The sequence below is a fragment of the Microtus oregoni genome, unplaced genomic scaffold, assembly GCF_018167655.1.
Source record: "Microtus oregoni isolate MIOR12 unplaced genomic scaffold, Mior012 000000F_ref0000247, whole genome shotgun sequence".
Taxonomy (NCBI): Eukaryota; Metazoa; Chordata; class Mammalia; order Rodentia; family Cricetidae; genus Microtus; species Microtus oregoni.
The window spans coordinates 61,350,680-61,377,807 of NW_024543059.1; the positions used below are offsets into that span (position 1 = coordinate 61,350,680).

At 40.5% G+C, this 27,128-nt stretch overlaps 1 protein-coding gene across 1 annotated transcript; it reads left to right on the forward strand.

The window, feature by feature from the left end:
* Positions 1 to 4,856: 4,856 nt before the first annotated feature.
* On the forward strand, positions 4,857 to 26,769 carry Clca4 (chloride channel accessory 4). The gene is made up of 14 exons (XM_041632256.1): positions 4,857 to 5,056; positions 8,747 to 8,887; positions 9,059 to 9,206; positions 10,230 to 10,338; positions 11,658 to 11,835; positions 14,031 to 14,249; positions 16,412 to 16,639; positions 17,523 to 17,700; positions 18,803 to 18,909; positions 20,917 to 21,132; positions 21,678 to 21,945; positions 24,435 to 24,605; positions 25,592 to 25,825; positions 26,139 to 26,769. Exons 1-14 carry the CDS (start codon positions 4,895 to 4,897, stop codon positions 26,585 to 26,587), a joined length of 2,808 nt encoding a protein of 935 aa, XP_041488190.1. The 5' UTR covers positions 4,857 to 4,894; the 3' UTR covers positions 26,588 to 26,769.
* Positions 26,770 to 27,128: the final 359 nt, after the last annotated feature.

Consider the following 27,128-nt stretch of genomic DNA (forward strand, 5'->3'; position numbering starts at 1 on the left):
CACGTCACGCACGTAAGGGCTTAATAGATATCATTTGATAAAGTTTGACTTCTATCTTATTCTACACTTCCTATGAGCAATTCGAGACAAAGCAGTTTACTAAGGATTTTATCAGAGGGAAAAACGTGGGTAGAAGAAACTCAACAATCAAAGAGAATAGCAATCAGGAATGTGGTGGCAGGCAGAGTCCCCCACAGGGCACACAAGGCTGACCCACAGGATCTCTGCCATTGTTTTAGACAGAGACAAGGGCACTCATATTGCACGCCCGAGCACTGCAGAAGACCAGCTCTCCAAACAGGAGCTATGTAAAGCAGTTTCCTTAGCACAAAGTCCATTCTCCATGGAAGAATGCAAGGCCAATTCCCTAAAGAGATGTAGGTATGGGCAGAGGGAGAAGGCTGCACACTGGAGCATAAAAGACATTTGGAGGAATTTGGGTAGAAGACCATGTCTCAAGATATAACAAGGCACAATGTACCCGAGCATACCCAGCATATAAATAGGCAAACCTGGGTACAAATCCCACTTCCTGGCTAACCAAATGTGGATACTTGGTTTATTATCATCTCTGAGCCTGTTTCACTGTTTGAGAAAGTAAATGGGGACACGTACTTCAAAGAGTGCCTGAAAAGTTAGTGAGTTCATGTAAACTAAGTCTCTGAGAACAGTTAGACTCAAATAAACCCAACAAATATTTGCTCTCTCTAATCCTTGCAAGATAGCAAGATCCACAAAGAATGCATTGTGCAGATCGGGCTGAACAATGAAACCCCAGACAAAACCAATTTCGGGCAATTTTGCTCTAGGATAGGTTTTAACAGTCTTTTCATTCTTCCAATTATATGAAAAGATTGTAAGAGTCGGGTTACCATATTTCTATAGCAGCCACTGAGTTTACAAGTTCTAAGAAGAGATGGGTGCCCTGTGCTCAGGGGAAAGCCATGGAGCAGCCAGAGAGAATATGGAGAAGTAAAGGCTTGCTCAACAAAAGACAAAATGGGTCACCCTGGGGTACAAGTCAGGCTCTCCGATGTGTCTTGCCATTAAGTCAGCTGTGGTTCTCGGACCTTGGTGTTCTCAGCTACAAGCCAGCTGCAGCTGTACTAGCTGATCTCAGAACTGCTTCCTGGCACTGTCTTTACTGTCTGGATCTCCAGAGTCTCATCTAAATCCTGAGGTGGGGGACTCCCTTTGACAGACAGAAGGTAGAGGACTACAAAGAAGGGAAATGACAGGCTGGTTCAGGAAGGTTTCACAACAAAGCAGACTCTTCATCAGAAGTGAATGAGAAAGTTGGTTAAAAAGATGAGCGTGCACAGGGCCGGAGAGTTGGCTCAGCTGTTAAGCATATGGCTACTCTTGCGGAAGACCTGGGTTCAATGCCCAGGACTCATGTTGCCGTTCCAGTTCCAGGAGGATCCAACACCCTCTTCTGACCTCTGCAGGAACCAGGCACACACATACATTCAGGCCCAACATTCCTGCACATTAGATGAAAATAGGTGACTCTTTTTAAAAGTGTATTTGTTCATTTAAATGAATAATGATGACAAAAATAATTGTTAATAGACTGTGAATGAGCTATGTAATAAACTCAATGGGAGGAGAAATTCCTTACCGCTAATATTTGGGACTAAGACTAGAAGCTATGAGTTAGAACCAAATTGCAAAGGGTTCCGAATAGAAAATACAGCACGTGCCAGGATGAAGCACAGATAAGATCTTGAAGAATTTGAGAAAAGTGATACTGTAATAAGATGATTTTGTGAGGTGTGAGACAAACAGGCCAGAAGATATGCCACCCTGCCCAATTATATCCATAAAAGAGACCTTGCCAAGTGGGGGTTTTGTGCCACTTGGCTAATACTGTAGGAAACATTGATCAGAGCACAGAGCTCCAACAGGAAGAGGAAATGGAAACCCCAGAGGCATTCCATCCTCACTCAGACTGGTAGGGAAAGTCTCCCTGTGCTTGTATCAGACTCTAGAGCTCTGGAAACACGTATTTCCCTCACGCTGATGGGGGTGAGTTTATGGGTTTGAGTGGAGGTAAAGAAAGAACTTCTGCACTGCCTCATAGCACAGAAAATAAGTGGAGCTCCAGGAATTTAAAAACTCAACAACAGAGAACAGAAGAGAATAAAAGCAGAGAGCAGAGAAATCTGGACGTTAAATCAAAAGAGGGGGCAACGTTTTCGTGTTAGCTTCCTTAGTGAGGACGTTAAGCCTCACACAGTAAAGCCCAACCTACTTAAGGGCCCAAATTCCACGTTAATGGTGACTAAGTTGTGATGACTAAAACCCAGCACCCTTCAGATAAAAAGCTCTTCCAGGAAATAGAAATGAAATCGTAGAGACTTCATCTATAATTCAAAATTTTCTTATTCCAAAGAGAGATATTGCTGTTACTCTCTTAGCATGTGAGTAACCTTTATCTTTAAAAGTCAGGGTGGTAGATGCCCGACACAAGCATGGTCATCAACATTTCAAACTCTCCCTCAAGAATTATAAATTCAGTTAATCCCAGCACTCGGGAGGCAGAGGCAGGTGGATCTCTGTGAGTTCGAGGCCAGCCTGGTCTACAAGAGCTAGTTCCAGGACAGGAACCAAGAGCTACAGAGAAACCCTGTCTCGAAAAATCAAAAAAAAATAAATAAATAAAATAAAGAATTATAAGTTCAGAAAAATACCAAAATGATACAACAACAACAAGATAAACAACAAACAACAAAAACACATTAGATCTGTTTTGGGTATTTGATGACTTTATTTTTGATTTTCATGTTTTGCTTTGAGAGAGAGAGAGAGAGAGAGAGAGAGAGAGAGAGAATAAAGTTGGGTGAGGGAGGAGATAGGGAGAATCTGGGAGGATTTGGGGGAGGAGAAGAATATGATCAAATTATATTGTATGAAAAAAATTAAATAAAAAGAACTTGATGTTGTTCACTTGAAATACCAATGAAGAACCTAGACTAAAATGTTTTTTAAAAAATCTAAAAACTAATACCCCACTGTGTTGCTAAACCTGAAAACTACGGGACAGACAAACCCACGATTGCCCGATTACAGCAAGCGTCATTTAATGCTGGTCAGGAAGACAGGCACTGGCCAGGTCCATTCCCACAAGTCCCAGAGAACGGCACTGAATTACATTAGTCGGATACTTATAAAGGCAGAACCCACAAGGCTTCCCACTGTCGTCCAATCATGGGCAAGCGTACATCCTGACATAATCCATACCTCTGTGCCTCTCACTTACATGTGATAAAGCACATCCGGTGCAGTTGAGGCAACCAACCTTGTTTACATGTGAAAACACATGACTTGTGATCTTATATGAACAACAGCCCCTATACTCCAGGAAGTTTTCTGTCCTTGGGCAAGTGGGGTTTACAGGCCAACTTTTAGCCTCTACAGTATGTTCCTGGTGTGTTTTTTTCTATAAGGAAGATATAAGAAACTTTTTCATGATAAATTAGACATGGGAAAGTAAAAATCCATTTCTTTTCTGGTTCTTCAAAGAAAATTAGTATTTATCCAATAAAATATCTGAGAGATAAGTGAGCACAAGAGAGAATTGTTAACAAAGATAAGTTGTTTAGCTAAATTGACGAAGCATCATGTTGTCTTTTAAATATTTATACATACCCCAAAACAAACACTTCTCCAGACCTTATTCTTTGAAGACTCCCTTTGCAGTGAATGGAGAGAATGCAGACTCTTGGCTACTTAGGGTGCTGAAATACATGACGGTTGATGGTGCAGACCTAAAATATATATTTATACCACCCCTTCAATGAGTCAGGGAACATCACAAGGGGAGACAGAAGGAGTGAACGCACTGGCAGAGAGGGAAAATGATTAAATAATAGCTTAAGAGAACGACACAGCCATTGCAATTGTGATGTAACAGCAGCTGTGGCGACCTGCATGAGGCCACACAAAACTAAGCCTGTCAGCAGTCGATCAGAGATCAGGGAGGAGCTCAAGGGACCCTACACTTCCTACTCAACTACTGGTTATTGATAAATTCTCGGGGGGGGGGGGGCAGTCATCGCCTTCAGTTGTGTGCCACTGATGAGTCCAGTAGCCTCCAATAGACAGTCCCAAAGCCATGGTCACATAGATAGCCCAGGTTAAAGTGAGTGGGTCACAAAACAGCAAGAGACATGCATGTAGCAAAAGGACTTTTAGGGAGCAGTGGGGTGGGGTTGACAGGGTGGGGGTAGAAGAAGATGCGGTGAGAGTAAAGAGAACATATTAAGTACATGTATGAAAATGTCAAGGAACAAAATTAACTGATTAAAATCTTCTATCATTTACTCTCCCTCAACAATAATCAGCAAATTATGATATAAAAAACAAATTCTATTTCTTTATTACTAGGAATGCTATTTGTTTATTCTAAAAACTTGAAGTTATCAAATTTCCTAAATTTAATCAAACTCTTTACAGCCTTCGAGCATCAAGTTCATCTTCCCTAATTTTTCATTTATACCATTATTGCTTAGATGACAGTCTAGATAATAATTAAATAATTAAAATAGAGAGTGTTAGCACTGCTCTTCATTTTATGATGGTTTTCCTTTCAGAGCCCATTCTATAGAAAGCACAAAGTCTATATGTATACTTGGGAAATTAACTAAACTTAGGAAGCAATATCTTTTGTCCTGAGAAGAAAGTGTACTTTGTGTTTTATAATGCTTCTGAACTCTTTAACCATTGCCAAATCATAAAACTATTGCATAAACTACCCGAGTGACTTCCCATATGTGAACATTGACCTTTACGTAGTCGGCATCTCTCCATCATCAGCAGGTGATTTGGGGGAGTATATATAGACCTGGCAGGGGACACAAAGAAGAAGCCTCGGAGAAACCAGACAGGAGGGATGGGGCTCTCCAGGGGTCTTGTTTTCCATCTCCTTCTCCTGTACCAGCTCCAGGGATCAGACTCTTCCCTGATGAAGCTGAATGGGAATGGCTATGAGGATGTTATTGTTGCTATCGATCCTGCTATGCCAGAAGATGAAGCAATAATTGAAGGAATACAGGTAAGAGAAGGTGGGCTTGCTTGTGTTCACGCTCTGAGGAGTGGAAAGGTTAATAGCAGTTGTAAGAGTTCCTATGGAAACCTCTGAGTGCCCTGGCAAGGTCAAAAACTGTGTGCTTGATTTGGGAATGCAGAGTGAGATGAAGGCTCTAAAATGCTCTGGAGGAAAGTTCTAGAGGTTCTAGAAGGGACTTCATTTTCTAGTCTAAGATCCAAGACAAAGCAGAGGCCTCTCTGATCTTGTTTCCTGGTGTGTAATTTAGAAGTTGGATTTGTTCTGTTTTTGAAATCTACTTATTTATTGTGTGTGTACACACACATGCTTATTGTATCCTTGAAGGAAGAGAAATAAGTTAAAACAAAGAAGAACTATAGGGTTTGTATTCTTTTTCAGAGTCATCACTGATACCAAAGTGAGTGGGATAGCAGATGTGATGTTTGTAGGCATCGGTGGCAAAGTCCGGGAAGGGTGACAGAGCAGGGTGCTGCTGCAGTAAGCAAGAGCCTAGTAACTGTTTCCTTCAGGATACCCAGAGAAGCCCTCCCTCATGATGTGACATCTGAGCAGACCCAAGATGAGTAAGAGAAGAGATGAGAGCTTCATGGGGGTGATAGCATCTTGCGTGATCAAGGAAATAACAGGGAATAAGCAGCAGGAAGAGAGGCTTAAAGGAGCTGGGATAAGGTCACATATGGTGGCAGAATCCAGACCATTAGAAAAGGATGTTTTTGCTTTCCCTCTGAGTGATATGAGACTCCATGAAGGAGATCTTAGCGGAGGTTATGAACACTTTGGTGTCTATTCTAGGACCATCCTGACTACTTAAAACTGTAGAAGGCTTGCATTTATCACATCCACTGTGTGAACATTGTAGTGTAGGGATGCAGAAGGATCTAGGCTGTAGCTGGCTAATAAGGATGTTGATGACGACAATGAGGTAGCAGGAATGATTAACGTGTATGACTCTGAACATGTTTTGAGCGTATCAAAGACACCATTGTTGTTGGTTTACATGTGTGGGAAGGGACAGGTAGGGAGGAAATGCTAAGAGGCAAGAAAAAGTTCACAACTTTGACTTAAATACTTGGGTATAATTTTCATCAGCTGGGAAGGAAAATTCCGAGTAAGAAAGAGCTGGACCAATCTAGGGTGATGGGGAGGAATTAACTTAGTGTAGTTTCAGATTGAGGTGCTTTTCAGACATCCAGGACAAAGAGACAGGGATCTGAATCCAGAATGAGCTGTAAAGTATATGCTTAGATAACATAGAGGCAACAGTGTGTAGAGAATATGAGTCAACCAGATGGTTGACAACAGAGGAAGAACCCAGTCACGCAACTGAGGGCTTTGGTTTGCTGAAGTTTCTTCCAACTCTAGCATTCCATGTGGAGACTGGCATTACAGCTCCACCAGTCACTTGACATTTCTGCTTCTTGTCTTCAGCTCCTGCCCACTAGGGATCCTATGCTGTCAGTGGAACTCCCTACTGGGCATGAACTGGACTGTCTCTGGTGATTTTCTTTGGCACCTTCTTGTCATTCTGGAAACTACACTGCAACCCAGAGATGATACTTGCTGGTACTCTTTGAGCTCTAAAAGATAAAGATTGCTTTTTCTATAACCAATGAGAACGAACTCTGAATGAAAGATTCTTGGTGTTTGGGGGTAAAGGGTCAGTTTCAACCTTTTTTGAATTCAGAAACAGGTATTTGCTAGGCATTTTTAGAGACTAAAAATAACGTATTCTTAGCATGGTCTTCTATTGAACATTACAAGGAGAAACGCAGTCCTTTGCCAACATGTCTATAGTTTAGTGGTTTTTGAAACTGGGCCTTTTGCAAAGTCCAATATCATCAGGCAATTTTGTGAATGGCCATCATCTACTTCTTTTTTTTGGATTTTTCGAGACAGGGTTTCTCCGTAGCTTTTGGTTCCTGTCCTGGAACTAGCTCTTGTAGACCAGGCTGGCCTCGAACTCACAGAGATCCGCCTGCCTCTGCCTCCCGAGTGCTGGGATTAAAGGCGTGCGCCACCACAGCACCGGCATGCATGGCCATCATCTACTTCTTACACAATGATTTGTACCTTGTGTTTGTGTTCCTTCTGGGTTTAAAACATGATCACATTTGCAAACACTGATATTTCACTTTTTAAAAATCAGAAACATTGTAGGAATTTTGAGGAGGAATTTAGAAGGACTATCATAGGTTAGAAAACTGATTAGAAAACTCTGAGGAATCATTATTGGGCACCTGAGGTATTCCTGGAGATGACAGTCACCTACAGGGTCTCTGTCATGTCTCCACGACCTAAGAACACACTGCTAGCTAAGATAGCCAGTGGCCATGGAGACTCCACAGGAAATGCAGTCCCCTGGGGCTATATAATACACAACCTACACAATTGTACACAGCAAGTCTACTGGTCCAATCCATAACTCCATTTGAGCCATCAAAACACTGTTGTCTCCTGGATACAGGGAGCCCCCTGTTCCAGCAGAACATGACAAACTACATATCTCTCTTTAAAATGTTGGGGGCAGTGGCATACAGGGAGAGAGAGAGAATTCTTTCATGGTCTTTCTGTGGGTGCTGAGCAACTTCCCATGTGCCTTAGAGTTCTTCACAGCCTTCTTGCACTAGGCCTTCATTTCTCTGAACTCCAGTCTCTGACTCATCATCTCATGACTTACTAATGACTTTGCTGACTTCTTGCCACACATGTGAGTCAGAACCCTCGACTCTGAGTGGAGCAGGGGGAAAGAGGGAGGCCTTGAGAAGCAGTTCTGATGTGGGCTTATGTTAAAGCTGGAGGCGCTGGAGGGGTCTGCCCTGATAAATACGGCAGTGGAGAGCAAGATGGCTCCTGAGAGGAAAAGATATTTTTACCTTTACTTATTTTCCTTTCTTTTATATTTATTTATATTTTACTTACCGCTGAGAGCTCTGATTGTAAGGAATAGGTTGCCTTCAGTGGTTTTCACCTACTGTTTACCTTTATTAGACAGGAACTCTGTAAAGAGAAATTCTTTTAATAAATCATAGTGACTTTGATACTGAGGAAAATCATGTATTTTCACGTTGGTAGCAGGGCGACAATTCTGTGCTATAGAATTTTCCACTGCACCTCCCTCCAAGTGTGCAGTGTTCCTAGCCCTTCCAGGAGTACGGAGAGTCCCATCCTGAGGACTCCTATGGACTATTTTCCTTCGCTTTCATCTGCAAAAGATGTTTTTGACTCAAGTTTCTTGAAATCAGGAATGGCATCAAGCAGTCTTAGAATATTTCTTAGTTCATTCCAGACTTGTGTCCATTAAAGAGTAAGGTCGCTGGGCTTCAGAACATTCTATAAGTCATCCGGAAAGTGATAACACAAAATTAGAACCAAATAAATGACTCTAATATATATATATATGTATGTATATATATTCATATGAATCAATTACTGCAATCACCAGGCAGCTAGCCATCCTTGCAGATGGGAGCCTTTCTAAACACAGGGTGAAGCAAGTTTGGGATTGACAGGACAGAAGTGTGGGTGGAGACCACCGCTGAATGGTCTTGATGAATGGTTTACTTTTGTAGTAACTGCTTTAGGAGAATGCCTGATGAGGTCCTACAGCACGACACCACCCTTGCTTGGCTGTTTCATACATATTCCTTTACGTGTTCCTTTTCCTTTTGATAATAGAAAATGGTGACTGAAGCATCTACATACTTGTTTGAAGCCACGGAAAAAAGATTTTATTTAAAAAATGTATCTATATTAATTCCTGAGAGTTGGGGAAACAAACCTCAGTACCGGAGGCCAGGACAGGAGAGCTACGCACATGTAAGTGTCAATCTTTTCTCTACCAAAAGAGAGAGAGAGAGAGAGAGAGAGAGAGAGAGAGAATGAGAATGTTTTCTGGTGCTAGTTTGGGCACAAATTGATTCATTCGTAGTCTTTCTAACTTGTTTCTTCTGCTCTTCAAGTTTTAACGGTATTTTTAAACATTCTCAGGCAGATGTTAAAGTTGCACCCCCTGCCGTCCCGGGCAGAGATGAACCATACACCCGGCAGTTCACAGGTTGTGGAGAGCGAGGAGAATACATCCACTTCACTCCCGACATTGTGCTGGGGAAAAAAGAAGCTGAATATGGACCTACAGGTGGGGCTTAAACATTACACGCTTGCCAACAACCAACTCTTTACACAGATTAAATGAACAGACCCTGGAGAAGAAGTGCTTAGATCTAAGTCCAGGTTGCTCTATTTATTAGCTGGGTGGCATTAAACAAGTGATTTACTTTTCCTTTCGATATAATCTATAATAGCATATCTCAATCTCTTTTCATTGCCAACCCCTTCAGGGGCATTTTCAGGCTGTCTTTCCTAAAATTGCACTCTCAAAATAGCTATAAAGTAGAATGACTAGGGTGTTGACCGGGTTGGCCTTAAACCATTAAAACTTGTGAGACCTTTGGCTCCCCAAGAACTGAAAGTCAAATCCTAGTTTAGTCTGACTGCAGCCTATGTTCCATTAATGTTCCATTGATTTAACATGACGTGTAATTAAAAATTAGTATCCTATACAAAAATGTAATATCATTTACTACAAAATCCTTTTATAAACAAAATATAAACTTCAAGAGCTACAGAAAATCTAAACCTAAATGCAGTCTGTGTGTGTATGTGTGTGTGTCTGTGTGTATGTGTGTGCATGTGTGTGTGCTTGTGTGTGCTGCATATGTGTGTGCTTGCGTGTGCATGTGTGTGTGCATGTGATTGTGTGTGTGCTTGTGTGTGTGTGTGTGCGTATGTGCCTATGTGTGCTTGTGCTTGTGTGTGTGCGCATATGTGTGTGTGCTTATGTGTGCTTGTGTGTGTGTGTGCTTGTGTGTGTGTGTGTGCGTATGTGCCTATGTGTGCTTGTGTGTGTGCGTATGTGTGTGCGTGTGTGTGTGTGTGTGTGTGTGTGTGTGTGTGTGTGTGTGTGTTTAGGAGTACCAGAGGACAACTTGTGAGTCAATTCTCTCCCCCTACCACATGGGGTCCAAGGATTGAACTCAGGTTGTCAGGGTTGATGGCAAGTACGTTTACCCACTGAGCCATCCTCACTGGCCCAGAAATTTGGAGGATATGAAATTTTCCACTTGAATTATAATCATGTATTTGAAAATTTTTCTTATAGGAAGGTTGTTTGTCCATGAATGGGCCCATCTTCGCTGGGGAGTATTTGATGAGTACAATGAAGAGAAGCCATACTATGCCGCTTCATCAAAGAAAATTGAAGCAACAAGGTATGACTCCTAAGTACCCTGGAATGACCTCACAAATAGGCTTTTAACTGCTCTATATTACTTTCCAATGACAAGCATTCATTTTTGTCCCAACACAAATAGCAGATGCAATATCCCAAGCCTGTTTTACGCTTATTTTAGAACATTATCCTTGAAGATGATAACTGTAAAATATACATAGCTTTGAGTCTGGTGATGGTGGCGCACACCTTTAATCCCAACACTCGGGAGGCAGAGGCAGGTAGATCTCTGTGAGTTCAAAACCAGCCTAGTCTACAGAGAGAATTCCAGGACAGGCAGACTCCAAAGCTACACAGAGAAACATTTTCTTGGGAAAAACAAACAAAAACAAAACAAAAAACCATAGCTTCAATGTCAATGTCAAGCATTTGCGTGACTATTGGACATATTTTATTTACACATGTCTCCCATAGATGCCAGAACTCATCTAGACCAGGTAGATGCTGAGGCATCAAAGTTATTCAGATTACATAATGAGTGAAATGTGGGCTGGGTGAGAAGTCAAGCAAGTGCAAGGAGCCAATTCAGAACTTCTTTGAGATTTATGGAGATCATTTTAAAATATCAGTGTAGCATCATAACTAATAACAGGCCATTATCCTGATTCTGAAATTAAGAGATCAGAATAGCTGGAGAAAATGGATTTAAAACTTAGTGTCAGCATCCTCATCACTCTTGAAATCCTCTGGTTTGGGGTTCTTGTCACAGAGAAGGGGGTGAGGTGAAAGGTGCAGATCTGTCACAGAAGCCCCACGCCAAGTCTTAGAAGGTATTGGGTATATTCTGTTTTGGTCATGATGCTGCTACATGTCATTTCTGCCACAGGATATCATTACAACTGGTCATATGGATGGCATCATTATGTTCCTCAGTTTTGGAACAATAGTGGCATGGGCATATTTATGCACTTCCCTAAATGACTAGGTCTACAATTCTCTTGCTGGCTTTGAACTGCAAGCCGATGAAATGACTTGCAGCTAAAGCCTGGTCTGTCTGTTAGGATCGCTGCCACCTATGCCCACCCCATGCAATAACACACAAACCTATCATTCTTTCTTCCATTGCCTTTCTTGGTAGTACCTCACTCTGATTTCAGCCACATTTTCCTTCGGATAAAATGATACTTCTTGAATAACCAGAGAACATGTAGTTTTGTGATGCCCTCCTTAACCTTTGCCATCAGTGTGGGAAGGTCAGAGCAGATACAAAAGAAATACTGTATCACAAACTCAGTGTGAGCAGGACCACTTTTTCAAATAAATGGCTGCTATCTCTAAAATTCACATCTATATTTCTAGGTGTACTCTAGGTATCACCGGTATGAATAAGGTCGAAAGATGCCAAGGAGACAGCTGTACGTACAGAAATTGCAGAACTAATTCCACCACGAAGTTATATGAAAGAGACTGTCAATTCTTTCTTGATAAAGATCAATCAGAAAAGGCATCCATAATGTACATGCAAAGCATCGAATCTGTAAGTACGCCTGTCACTGTGTCAGAGTGACTTGTCTGATTTCATTCATCTTAGAGTTATAACGATGATTCAGATGAAAATAAGGCACTTTACATTGCTAGGCAAGCACTCTACCACCTGAGATATAGTTGATCTTAAATATGACATGAGAAATAAGTATATTGATGTAGAGTTCAATGATACATGGTAAGTACTCATCTGCTATTATATATTATTAGAACTTCTGTACATTAATACTTAGCTAATTGTTCTTAGCTATTATAATATTAAATCTACTTCAGTATTAATTATATTTCACTTGAGCAATGCATATTTGTTAAATACATTCTCTCTCTCTCTCTCTCTCTCTCTCTCTCTCTCTCTCTCTCTCTCGGTTTTTCGAGACAGGGTTTTTCTGTGTAGCTTTGGTGCCTGTACTAGAACTTACTCTGTAGACCAGGCTGACCTCAAACTCACAGAGATCCTCCTGCCTCTGCCTCCTCAGTGCTAAGATTAAAGGTGTGTGCTACCACCACCTGACTTGTTTTTGAAAAAAAATAAGTTTTTAATACTCCTCCCAGAAACCACCAGTTGCCTGTGGTTCTTTGACTAGAGGTAGGGCCCTTGAAAGTCTGGGTCCTCCACATCCACATTCACATCCCTTCAAGTTGCCATTGTCTGGGTCTTGTTTATGCGGCCATTTCTAGTAGAGACTTCCGCAGACTCCCAGGTATTCTGACTCTTATAATCTTACAATCTTCCTACCTCCTTTTCAAAATATTCCCTGATCATAGCAAACTTTTTCTTTTGGACCACCAACCAGCTCCCAAATCATGACGTGGAGATGTATTACTAGTTATGAATGCTCACCTTAGCTTAGGCTTCTTTCTTGCTAGCTATTGTTACTGAACCTGTTTCTCTTTATCTACATTTTGCCTTGGAACTTTTTTACCTCCCCCCCCCTCTCTCTCTCTCTTTCTTCTTTACTTTCCCACTGTCTCCATATCATATCTGGCTGTCAGTTACCTGACTCTGCCCCAGGCATGTACCTCTCTCCCTTGTTCTCTTCTCCTTCTCTCCCATTCTTCTCAAGCCTAGATTTCTCCTTCTATTTATTTTCTCTGCCTGCTCCATCTATCCTTCCGTCTGGCTAGCTGTTGGCCATTCAGCTCTTTATTAAGCAGGCAAAGTGAAACAAACCAACACATCATCATAATTAAACAAATGCATCCGAAACAAATGTAACACACCTTTACACAGTTAAAGTAATACTCCACAACATAGACAAATGTAACACATCTTTACATAGTTAAATATTCAACAACAATAGATGCAGGAGCTGTGATGTAGATGTATCCATTGGGGCTGGGCTCCACAAGATCTGTTGATCTCTTCATTGTATCTAGTTGTGGTTTTTGGGATGGACCCTATTATTGTAAAAAGAGACTTCTTTAATGAAGTACCACTACATCTATCTGTGGATGTAAGGATGAGGGACAAGAGACAAGTCACACCATGGTTGTTTAAGACTCAAGAAATCATATTATTTCATATTTTTATTTATATAAGATTCTAAGCACGTGTGCACACACATACACACAGAGAGAGGAGGGGTGAAGACACGGGCTAGCAGTGCCCCTACACATGAACCACAGACTAACAAGAACTCCGGTACCATGTGGTTGGTCAGGGCAGCCCAGTCAATATATTACTGATGCAGCCCTTGATTACATTTCAGACCTTGATAATTAGCCCCTATTGCTGAATACACCACACATTCAGAGCAAAGAACTCAGATGACCTAAGCTGATTCTAACCTAAGAGCCTCTTTCCTGTGGTCTAACTTCTATGCTTCCAGAAAAAAAACTATGCAAGTTGCCAAGGGAGGGAAGCAATTAAACAGTTCTCCAACTGCAACACCTATGAGCCAGGACAATGACCAGCGTGGCAAGATATGCATAAAGGTGCAATAATGTCACTCAACAGGTTGGTGGCAGCCAACGGCTGTCTAATTGGATTTGAGTCGAGCCTGGTACTGTCAACATCACCAGCTTCCATGGCTAGTGAGGTCCTGGACCTTAGCAAAGAATCAACTACTGCCACTTTTCTAGCTTAGTTACTTTGACATTCTAACTCCGAACATACACTCGCTTTATTTTTCAGATCGTTTTTTAAGTACATGAAATAGTAATTTTCTACATTTACTACATTTTTAGGTGACTGAATTCTGCAAAGATGAAAACCATAACCAAGAGGCTCCGAGTCTACATAATGAAAAGTGCAATCAGAGAAGCACATGGGACGTAATCAGCAGTTCCGAGGATTTTATTGACAACGTGCCCATGGACACGCCACCATCTCCACCCACCTTCTCGCTGCTGAAAATCCATGAGAGAATCATGTGCCTAGTTCTTGATGTGTCTGGGAGTATGACTGTAAGTTCATGGCTCATTTTGTCTTATAGGGTAGGAATGGGGATAACTGAAAGACAAAAAACAAACAAAACAAAAAACCCTCAGTTTTTAAAAACTGTATGATGTCATAAAGTACTATTACTTCCTGAGATCATAGCCTGAAAAATATTGAAAAAATATTTTGCTTAGAGAAAGGCATCTAAGATCAGCTAACCTAAGGAATTCCCTTTAGTGGGAACACGATAGTGAAATAACATTGTTTTTAACCATGGATCCTCCACATGAGGGAAAAATGAGACTGCTGTATATTAGTGTGTGCTTAGACTCCAGTTCAGCTCAAGCAACAAGATCAATGAGCAGAATGCCTAACATGGTATCCTGTTATTTCCCAGCTGCTCAAGTGCTCTCCTCAGACATAAAATGAACAGCATCACCGTGAAGAACAAATGGCTCCATGTAGTCTTTCCTTTATTCTGTTATCAGGCACCGAATAGCAGGCATTGTGCTAGACTTTGAAAACAGGTGCATGTTCTTGAGAAGTCCATAGTTCCTTTTGGCTGAGCTGTGGAAGTATGTTCTTGTAATACTAGAATTTGGGAGACTAGGGAAGTTCAATGTCTGTGGGTTGCACAGTGGGAGCCTGTCTCAGAAAGCAAACCAAACAAGCAGATATTTTTATATTCTCCCCTCACCCTTTCCTATCTGTCTACATCAATCCTGCCATCTAAAACTTATGAGAGAGGCTAGTTTCTGGCAGGAGAAGGACTGGACTCTTAGGGTATGTATAGCTGCTGATCCTTTTGCGTATCTCTGCTTCTGAATATTTTATCAATACTGCATCTGCCTCTCCCAGTCAGAGCAAGAATTCTACTAGGAACCTGAACCACATCCAATCCGGAGTTCATAACATATGTGTGACCAACAGATAGCCGCCCAAATGGACAGGAAACACAAATAATCAGATGTCCTGTGATAAAGCATTCATAATGACTGCACAGTGGCAGAGGGACGGGCATGCTAAAGCAGAAATTAAAGCTTCAGTGGGTGAGAGAAGGTGGTTGCTGAAAGGGTAAAGAGCAATAGAAATTGGTGAAATGAGTCTCAATAACACGAGGGTTTGTGAAAGACAGAAGAATGCTCTGAACTCCCACACGTAAGTAGTCCTAGAAATGTCTTACAAGAGAAGAGATTGCTGATTCAAAGATGAGGAGCCTACCCCAGACAGGGTACTAGTAGATCCAGGTTAAAGGCAAAACCGGGCTGGTGGGATGAAGATAGGTAAAGGCACTTGCAGCTAAGCCTAACGACTTGAGTTCAAACTCTGATTCAAATGGTGGAAGGCAAGCTCTGACTCACTGTAGTTGCCCTCTAACCTCTGCGTGTGTTCCATGACATGTGTGCTGTGGCACAAGTATCCTTGGACAGCCACACACTCACCACACAAACCAAACATAATAAAAAAAAACAGAAAAGAAAAAAGACAAAAACAACAGAGAAGCAGGTAGAGCAAAGCTCTGGATATGTAGGGGCTTTGTTGTGACTTGGTTCAAGAAGGTCCCAAGCAAATTTGGGTATGGGTTGCAAGGAGGATCTAGAGAAGATAAATGCATGAAGTGTACCTTCCGGGTATTCATCTAGTGAAGAGAGATGATTGCTGGTGAGTTAGCAAAAAGCCAACGCAGTCAGCCCACTGGAGGAGAAGCAGTGGGGGAAGGTTAACAGAAGGTGACAGGGCAGACCGACCTTCTCAGAATTACCTGGAACTCAGGTAAATTTCACCCTTGAGGAGACTGCTCCGTCCTGAATTGGTCAGTCCAGCTGTGTTTGGAGACCAGGAAAGTCTGATTGGGGTTTTGAACCGTAGGTTATAAATTTTCACTGGAGTGGCTACAGTGGGAATAGGGCCACTGAGATGAGAGTCACTGCCTTAGTGTCAATGCAAGCTGTACCTTTAACTTGGGGAGTTAGCGACTGGGAACCCCTTCTTATGTGTCCCATGCTACACATAACCACACTTCTTATATTTACCAGTTAAAAAAATTACAATTGCTCTCTTTGACAGTACAAATTAATAGTTATAGACCATTCTTGCCGATAAACTTCATGCCCCCTTTTATGAGGTCTGCCCTTACCATCCAATTGAAAATCACTTAGGTTTTTTCTCCTTATCATTTTTCAATCAGATTTCTGATCGCCTCAGTCGATTGAAGCAAGCAGCACAATATTTTCTAATTCAGATCATTGAAGATGGGTCCTGGGTAGGAATGATCCACTTTAATAGCCAGGCCACTACTAAAAGTGAGATGATCCAAATAAACAGTGATGCTGAGAGAAGCAAGCTTCGGGAACTCTTGCCTTCAAGTGCCGGTGGGGGGACCTCCATCTGCAGTGGAATCCGACGTGCATTCGAGGTGAAAATCTACTGCAAATGTATCTTGTTCTCTGTTTTGCTTTTAGGGCCTTTCTTGTGAAGTGCTACTGTTCTTACTTGCCTCCTCATTTTGACATAAATAATCTTAAAAGGCTTGGGACAAAACACACACCAAAAAGAGAAACTTTGATATATGTTATCTTAGCACTGGGAAGGATCAGAAATTCAAGGTCATCTTTGGCTAGATCATCTGAGGATAGCATGAGAAACATGAGACCTTGTCTCAAGTAAATGTAAATAACTCTCACTTCAACATGCTTAGAACATTTATTTAAGTATACAAAAAATTTCTAATTTGGAGTCCATCACCATTTTTGCTTTGTTTTGTCTTTTGAGTTTTTGAGACAGAGTTTCTCTTTGTAACCCAGGCTGTCCTGAAATATAGACCACGCTGGCCTCAGATCAGAGATTCACCAGCCACCACCTCACAAGTGCTGGAATTAAAGATGTGCGCCACCACCACCTGGCAGAATCTATCACCTCTTAACATTGATATTTAATGCATCTGGCTGTGTGTGCATATGCTGTGGACTTGTTCAGAGTGTATCAGGGGAATAAAATGTAGTCCATATTTTGAATATCTATTTGCTTGGGTTTTTCAGATGCCTCTGTCATTTAGTCATGGGAGTTTTTCATGATACCTGAGCCCACCTATCTTTCAGTTGAACAAATATCCCCTGTACTTAGGAGACAGAAAAATAATATGTTTGTGCTCTCCCAGGACCACTGAGTATAAATTCTATGATTCTAAAATAGAAATTATCTCTTCTTTCTTACACTTTTTCTATTCAACTTCTTTTTGTAAATTCTCCATCAGGATAGCTGATCTAGTATAATAATGGTATTCTGAATTATGCTTGCAGGTACTTAAAATTGGAGGTTTCGAAATCAATGGAGCTGACATTGTGCTGATGAGTGATGGGGAGGACAGCACTGCGAAAGAGTGTGTTGATGAGGTGAAAGAGAGCGGATCCGTAGTTCACTTCATTGCCTTGGGACCAAATTATGAGGAAGCTGTGAAAAACATGAGCATTCTAACAGGTGAAACACGATCTCCATATTACAGACTTCCAATTGATGTATATGAATATAAAACTGATGCTCAACCTCTTCTTCTAAGCTTCATTCTGCAAAAGTCAGGCCAGGGATTGGAGAACAAAATCAAGCAGACACAACCTCTGTCCTCATTACCTTGTAGTTCAATAGACTGGAAAAACACATAAAATGGTCAATCCAAACATATGGGTTACACTCCTTCATAACAGCAAAAGCATAGAATAGAGTTAAGCTGAGGCAAACAAGCCTTCCATGTTCCCAACATGTAAAAGTGGAAGTTTCCAAGCTGAGCCTTGAACAAAGTCTGGGTTTTTTTTCCAGGAACAAAAGGCAATGAGAAAATACAAAATTTCTTGATAAGCGTTAACTGTGGTGACTGCTATTTTAATAGGTGGTGGAAATTGATTGCATACTTCTAGTACCTTCTTAAACACAGTAGAGAATGCAGAGCCAATAATAAAGTATCAATTACTACACTGATTTAGCTTTCATGGTAACAGATATATATATATATATATACTTGCTTTTTGTGGCTTGCTATACAAATTTCTAACACTTCAAACACTTTTATGGCCATCTATACAGTTTATTTTGTCACAAATACTCTAACCAACAATAGTGCTTTTTTGAACTTGTCCCCACTGCTTGTCAGCTCATCTCCACAGCTCTATTTGTTGTCAAGATACCTCCATACAGCAACTCTTTCGCCTTTCCAATTCTCTGTTTCTAATCTATTTCCTTCTGAAAAAAATCTAAATGATGTATATAATTCCCCTAAAGGACTGTGTAAAATCTGTGAGCTTAAATATGCACAACTGTAGTGTCTTTCATTGTCAAGAACGACAAAATGACAAACCTCATTCAACAGAGGTTTCTATACTGAGGCGATAAGGTGGGTTTTGCTTCACAGTTAGGATGCATTATAGTCAATTAACATTTCAGAGATGATCTTAACGATTTTCTGACAATTTACTTGATCTATATGGAAACTTTGACTTTATTTTAACTGCTACCTTGTTAATCATTAAAATGTGATAAGTACACATGTTCTACAAAAACAAAAAAAACTTACTCATTCACATTGTAGGAGGCTCGTTTGAGGGTTCTACAGATGAAGCCCAGAACAATGGTCTCATGGATGCTTTTGGAGCTCTTACTTCAGAAAATGCTGATGTCACCCAGAAGTCAATTCAGGTCAGCGTTTTCCCATCCCTAGAGGTTTTTATGGTTGTTTTTGCCATAACCAAGAAAAGGTACAAAGGCAGAACACATGAAACCATGCGAAAGGAGACATTTATAGATAAGATATGTTCAAAACTTTAGGTGGTGGCTTTTCTAATGTGTAGAAAGAGTAGAGATAAATTCCTTCTTTCTCACTTGCGATACCTGCGGTAAGTTTTTAAATAAAGAAAAGATAAAGAAGGCAGAAATTTTCAAAGCCAAGCTGTATTCATACACATGATGGCTGAAAATAACAAAGGTAAACGGGGACCAGCTGGAAGCATGGTACAATCGTCTGAGTCAATGGGAATATGGGATTGGTGGTGGTGCTTGGAATACAAAGGAAAAACTGTGCCCCACATTTATTTCTCTAATGCCATTGTGGGACCAAAATGACCTTGTTTTCAAAGACTTGCTGATGAAGAAGCAAAATGTGTGGGCGACATTTACACTCAAATTTACTCCAAATTTATTTAAAGTCTTGCCTGCTTAACCTGGGACCAAAATTTTAGGCAACAGAGTTATGCTTGAAAGAATTTTCTTTCTATTAGAGCTGAGGCTGTTTGGGGTTGAGGTTGGGATGGAGTAGAAATGATACATTCTATTCTTCCTAAAATTACACCCCTAGGAAGCACACACATGGGTGAAGTTGGATAGCCTATGACGTCATGTTAGGTGAAATAAGCCAAGCATAAAACAATGAGATGTCTGGTCTCATGTACACTTGAAATCCAAGATAGCTGAGTTGATAGAAAAGAATAAAAACCATAATAAGCATCAACTGGTAAGATGTGAGGGTCAGAGAGATGTTAGGAGATAGATACAAACTTTCAGTTAGGTAATAAATAAGTTCAGGAGATGTTTTATATAAGCATAGTGACTACTATAACTAATAGCATGCATATCATATTTGGTGCAATAGATTAGAAAGTGAATTTAAGTGTTCTCAATGTGGAGTGAGAAAATGCTTGTGTTAATTAGCTCTTGGCCCATTTATAATGTTTCAAAACATTATGTTTACATGATAAACATGCAATTGCAATTTTGTGATTTTAAAAATAATGTAACATGTTGACTCTCCTCAGCTAAGAGCTTTCAACAAAGATGAATCACTCCTTTATGTCTTCTCTCAGAGAAAGACCTGGCTTTTGTTTTCTCTTTTCCCAGGATTCTATCCTTCACAACCAGTTTTCCTTTTTTTGAACAGACTCCATGTGCAATGCTTCACCCTCAATCCTGTGTGGAAAAAATTACTTAAAGATTTCTCTTTAACAATCTATCCAAGAGAGCTTATCTCAACTGTCTTTTACGTCTTCCTAGGAACTGAACCTAAAGTCTCCAAAGTGCTAGACAAGTGTCCTATCCCAGACTCTTACCTGTCTTTTTCTTTGGACGCCTTTACTCTGCCTCAATTAAAATACTCTAATTACCCCAAGTGTTGTCTTTTGGGTCATCAGCCAGATGAGTAAGCATGTCACATATACACATAGCTTAGACTACCCTCTGTGAGTTTTAGCATCCTCTGATGCCAAAATTCAGCACGAGCATTCTCCCAGAAAGCTAAGAACACATAGCAGGATCACAGCCTCAACTTTCCAACTGATGTTTCACCTTTAAATGTCCTATTATACCCTGTCCTTTCTTCAGCCCCTGTATTTCTAACCTTGTAGCTGTCGTATAGAAAGAAGACTTCAGAAAGATGGCAAATCTGTTGTTAGGAAGAGACAAGGAGAATGCTAGGAATTTGAATCCACCCTGAAGTACATAGGATGACCAGGTCAACCATGACAACATAAGAACCCTTTTTGAGAAGGAGGGAGAGGAAAAGAGAGAGAACTCTAAGGTAGTTAAGAATTTGTAAGATGACTTCCAGAGCAAATATAAAGAATTATCTGGAGAAGACAGAAGAATAAAACCATTTTCTTCTGTAGTCATTAAGTTTTGTTGTTAATGTTGTTTGTATGTTTTGTATTTAAACAGCTTGAAAGTAGAGGAGTTAAACTGGACAATAATCACTGGCTGAATGACACTGTGGTAATTGACAGCACCGTGGGAAAGGACACTTTCTTTCTTGTGACATGGATGAGATCAGCTCCTGGCATTTCTCTATGGGATCCCAAAGGAACTCAAATCACAAATTTGACAATGGACACAGCTTCAAAAATGGCCTATTTCAGTATTCCAGGAATAGCTCAGGTAAGCCACTAGCTTTTCAATTTACCCTGAACTAATATTTTCCCAAAGAGGCCCTAAAGTCATTGTGAATATGACTGCCAACAATTTTACCATCTTCAAAATGAAAATAAAATTTATATACTTTCATTACCTGTGAAATCCTAAAAACTGTGATGTCCAGGTAAAGGTAAAATGAATTTATGGGTTGATAGAAAGGAGAGGTATCTGAGAACACCGAGGAAGAAACATGAAGAGTCAGTGTGATTCGGTGTGCCGTCTTTTCTCACTGATCCTCACGGAAACAGACTCTCTGATACTGAGGCCAAAGAATAAGGGCACAGCAAGGCAGACTTATCAGGACACTGTTTTCCAATGGAGAAATCAGAGAAGGTGAACACCATGCTCAGCACTATCTGGGCTCCCTGTCTGAACCATTTCCAATTTACAAAGAATTAAGATCTTTGTAAAACCACAAAACTTCTGTGATCTATTTTAAAATCACATAATGGAAAAACAATATAGTCAGACTCTAAATGTTTACTGCATGTTTCCACCAAAATTTTTAGGCGGGCACTTGGACTTACAACCTTGGAGCCAAATCAAGCCAAGAAATACTAACAATTACAGTAAGCTCCCGAGCAGCAAGTTCTTCTGTGCCACCCATCACTGTAAATGCTAAAATGAACAGAGACACCGGCAGTTTCCCCAGCCCTATGATCGTTTATGCAGAAGTTCTACAAGGGTACACACCCATCATCGGAGCCCACGTGACAGCTATCATAGAATCGAATAGTGGAATCATCGAAGAGCTCGAGCTGCTGGACAATGGTGCAGGTAAGCCGCAGCCTTTTATGGATAAACCTATATTTAATTAGTTCAAAGTGTGTCATGGGTTCCTGAGGCAGTGGGTACAACAAGATGAGAACCTGACGAGTTAAGACAGACAGATTCTAGATGAATAGCAAGACCAGCAGGAAATGCAATCAGGTAAGTCCTACAAAGTGCTTAGCAAGCGTCTCACACTTGATAACCATTCGATAAATGTCATCTGCTGCCAAAATCATGTTCGTAATCTTGGCAGGCAATGCCTGTCTCCAGCTAAGACAGGCTCATGAAGAAGACTGAGAAGATAAGCAAGAATTCCAGTTACATGCTTCTTGGAGGAGCATCACCAAGAAAGCATGGTCAAAGCATCAAAGACAACGCACAAATAATTTTGTGGGAGGGGTACAGAACCTGGCATCCTGACAGGGAAAGGGAGAGAAGCAAGAGTGAGTCCCCACAGCTGAAACAAAGCACTTAGTCATGAGAGCCAGGACCCGGAAGAAGGTAGAGGCACCACATAGAGGAAGACTTAGCCCTGCAGCATCAGATGCCAGGTCTCACTGGCAGGAAGCTAGGACCTTTGCTGGCTGTTCTCTGTCCTCCGGTCTGTAGGGTGAGTGGGGCACTCACTGCACTCCGTGGGTTGTGTAAATGGAACCTTGTGTTGAAGTCAGTGAACAAAATAACCAGTCTGGTCCACACTGGAATTAGTAAAGTTGTCTATCAGTGCATTTTGCAATATATCATCTTACAATTTTGTCTTCAGCTATATTTGACTGTCATTGTAGGGGGGTCCTCTTTCTCCCCCAGTCTGTCAATCACCAGACCAAGAGGGAAGAGGCAGTAGTGGTGAAAGAAAGCTTTGTATGAGACCCATGAGCACGAACAGAGACAGGCTTCCAGAAGACAGTCTTCAGTGAATCAGCTCAACTTTATTTCAGAGTATAAGGAATATTTAGGATTGGGGAGCCTGGAGACAAACCCTAATTTGCTTTAAGTGGCACACTCTGATCATCCAGCTCCTACCTAGCACAAGTCTTAGTTACCATATGTGCAGCAAGGGAGCCTTCTAGCAGGGATCTATCTCAGGGTTCACACTAAAGGTAAGTCAGGCATCTGGTTTAGAGAGGCCGGCATCTGGGTTAGAGGCTGTTTCCAGATGAGGTCAGTCCTCCAGGCCCAGGGACATTCTCCAGACAAGGGCACGTAGACACAGGAAGTTTTGCTGGAGGGAGGTAGCCCCATGATGCCCAGCTCTAGAGAAAAGCTGCCAGCAGAAATGTTCCAACATTCTTGGATTGACTTCCATGTTTTCTTTAATTGCAATGGTAATTCTACAACTACCTCCCACCTCTTTGCAGTCCCACAAACCCATCTACACTGCATATAACTGCATGATTCTTGCTTCATTTATTGAAGGAGGATAAGCATTTAGTTCATTGGGAAATAAGCTAATTTAAAATGCCTTTACTGGAAGAACAAATAAGACTTTGACTAACAATAGCTGATGCAAGCATCATCACACTTTTTTATACAGAGGAATCATCTGAAGGACTTGCTAAAAAGAGAATTTTTTAGCAGAGGTGCTGCCATAGATAGTGCGGGAAATTTGCATGTCTAAAAATCCCCAGGCTTCTAGAGCAATACAGAGACTGCTAATGCAAGAGCCTTATTTTCTCATCTTCTGATTAGAATGGGAAATACAGTTCACAACTTATCAGGTGACTTTCAATGTTCATGATTTCATGAGTGTACTTATAAGACAGCATTTCTGAGATCCTCCAAGTATTTATTCCAGTGGGAAAATGGGTTTTCCTATGTTGGACTAGAGAAATAATTGAACAAGAGAACAAAGACTTTAAAAAAAAAGGAAAGAAACACAGAAGTTATTTACTATGAAGCAAAATAAGTATATTTAGTTGCCTATGATAAGTGATGACAATTAAATCTTGCATAAAGATACATTTACAGTAGTAGGGACCTTGAAATGATAATAATAATAATAATTAAGAAAATTGAAAGTCAACCAATTGGCAGAGAAATTGTAAGAAGAGTCTATGGCCTCTGTATACGTTTGTAGGACATAGAAAAATAGACGTTAAATATTTATTATATATTATATACATGCAATTATCATTGTGCATAAGTGTATTACATGAATGCAGATGTGTTCATTCCAAAGGATATACAATTCAATAATGTATTATTTAGGCAGGGCATGAGGGAAATATTCACATTCCATTCAAATGTGAAATTGTAGATGAGGGTCGAGAATATGCCCATAGCAGCCCATGTGCGGTTGGAAAGCACACCAGCTCCTCATTTGTTACCATGACTGTAATTTACTTCTTTCTGTCTTCAACAAGGGGCTGATACACCAGCTCCTCATTTGTTACCATGACTGTAATTTACTTCTTTCTGTCTTCAACAAGGAGCTGATACACCAACTTCTCATTTGTTACCATGATTGTAATTTATTTCTCTATATCTTTAACAAGGGGCTGATACTTTCAAGGATGATGGCGTCTACTCCAGGTACTTCACAGCTTATTCAGAAAATGGAATATACAGCTTAAAAGTGCGGGCTGACGGAGGAACAAATTCTGCCAGGAAAAGCTTACGGCATCCGTCAAGTAGAGCCGCCTACATCCCGGGCTGGGTAGTGAATGGTAAGTAACTCACATTAATAAACCAGGGAATAATATTCGCAATTTGATATGATGGAGGCTACAAACATTTTACAGTTCAAAATATAACTTTCCCCATTTCTAGAATGAGATCTTCATATAATTGTCTCTGAGTTAACTCACTCTAAGTCTGACAAACAGTAGACACAGAAAACCTATCAGCTATTATTAGGTTAGTGTGGAACACCCTTCCATGTCAACAATGATGTGTTAACCTTTCAGCTCAGGACAAGGGAAGCAGCCCACTATACTACGAGTTGCAGTGCCAGCCAGTGGGAAAACTGTCCTCTGGGTTCTATGAGCTTCAATGGTTTTAAGTTTTCCTTTCCTTGCTCCTTATCTTGTGACTTCGGGGGTCTTTTTAAAGCAATGGAGTAAATCAGGAGCATCATTCCTTAGCACGTCCAGCATGGAAGGAAGGATGTCATCTGAGTGTCAAGGATAGAACTGGCATTGATTTCTCTGGACGCGTTTCTAATCTGAAATGACTTGAGAATAAAGCAATACTTTTCTTAAGGCTTATACTAGTGAGGCATGGTGACACACGCCTGTGACCCCATCACTTAGGGGACAGAGGCAGGAGGACAAGGATTTCAAGGTTAACCTTGGTTACTTAAGTGCATTTGAGGCTAGCCTAAGCTTAATGCCACCTTGTTTGGTTTTGGATTTATTTTTATTTTGTTTTGTTAATTCATATAACAAATTACATAGCGTTCTCATTCAGTGAAGTTTTCATTTCAAAGGAAGTTGTTGTCCAATTTTATTTGATAACATCTTGGTAAGGATTCTGGAGGAAGACATTCCCCATTAATTGAATGCTTTTGATTGTAGCACATAATAAAATCCAGCTATATAAGGGAAAGGGAAAGAAAAAAAGAAAAACAGGTAGGGTCAGGAAGTTGATTGACCAAACTCCAAAAACACTAGCTCAGTTTCATCCAGTTTAAACTAGAGAATTTTAAATGCAGGTGAAATTGAACGGAACCCACCACGACCTGAAACGACAGAGGCTACTCAGCCAGTCCTGGAGAATTTCAGCAGAGCAGCATCTGGAGGTGCATTTATCGTATCTGATGTTCCATCTGGTCCTTTGCCTGACCTGTACCCCCCAAGTCAAATCACAGACCTTCAGGCCACGCTTGATGGGGAAGAGATCAGCCTAACATGGACAGCACCGGGAGATGATTTTGATACTGGAAAAGGTAAGAACAAAGAGTCATGCAGGTTTGACTCAGGTGAGATGTGTCCAATGTGATGCAATAGCAGACAGGTTACAGGTGAGAGTGACTTCTCACTGAGAACTCAGCCAAGTGGGAATTTTATGATCTGATAATTTATAATTTATTAAGAAGATCTTGTTCCTCATGCAAGTGATTAAAAGTCAGACAGTTTTTATTGAAAAATGGGTAAAACTTTTGATATGAGCATACTTTACATGTTAAATATTTTTGAGAATAACTACAAAGAAATTTAACATGGTAAGATGCAGCAACTAACCCATAACATTTCTCTTAGCTCAACAGTATATCATAAGAATAAGTGAAAATATTACTGCCCTAAGAAACAATTTTGATGAGGCTCTTCAAGTGAATACCACTGACCTGTTACCAAACGAGGCCAACTCCAAGGAAACCTTTGCCTTCAAACCAGAAAGCATCTCAGAAGAAAATGCAACCTACATATTCATTGCCATGAAAAGTGTCGACAAAAGCGATTTGAGTTCAGAACTGTCCAACATCGCACAAGTAACACTATTCATCCCTCAAGCAGATGCTAGTCCTGACGGCCCCGGGAGTCCCGATGGCCCCGGGAGGCCTGGTGAAAGTCCACAGTCTGGAGTTAGTGTTTCCACTATCGTGCTGTCTGTGGTCGGCTCCCTTGCAGTTGTCTGTATTATTCTAAGTGCCACTGTTTGTGTCCTAAAGAAAAGAAGGTCCTCATCAAACACTGAAACATCGTTTTGAAAAGCAACATAAATAAAAGGATACTTCTGAGTTTTTAAGTACATCCTATGTGATCATGAACTCAAAAATAGTTTCAAGAGGATTTAAAAGAATGTTTTTAAGCACACCCATTCATGAAAAACTACAAATTTAAAATTTTATTCCCTTAAAATAAATAGTGACAAAAACTGTTTTTATATTGATCTCTAGTTCTGTATTTTTTTTTCTGATGCCAAAGTTTTCTGAAATGATACTTCAAATTTCTTGGAGAAACTAACAGTATCTGTGTAAGTAGTCAAGACACAACATAAAAGAACAAATCACTAATATTTATAGGGACGAAATGAATGTGGTCTTGGTGTTATCAATATAAGCTAATGGCATTATAGTAACTCAAAATCAGCAACTGTACACTATCATAGTGAAGGTCATACTTACTGCCATTCTTGGATACAGAAGATGCTATTTTAATTCTTTTTATTTATTTTATTGATTTTGTGTATGTATGTGCACATATGCATGAATGTGTTCATGTGAGTGTGTGTGTGTGTGTGTATATATA

Bases quoted from the DNA above. Each gene is read 5' to 3' on its own strand.
- Clca4 (XM_041632256.1), top strand. From the start codon at position 4,895: ATGGGGCTCTCCAGGGGTCTTGTTTTCCATCTCCTTCTCCTGTACCAG. The intron at 10,339-11,657 runs GTATGACTCCTA...CTATATTTCTAG, and splicing joins AAGAAAATTGAAGCAACAAG to GTGTACTCTAGGTATCACCG. The intron at 21,946-24,434 runs GTAAGCCGCAGC...ATCTTTAACAAG, and splicing joins GCTGCTGGACAATGGTGCAG to GGGCTGATACTTTCAAGGAT.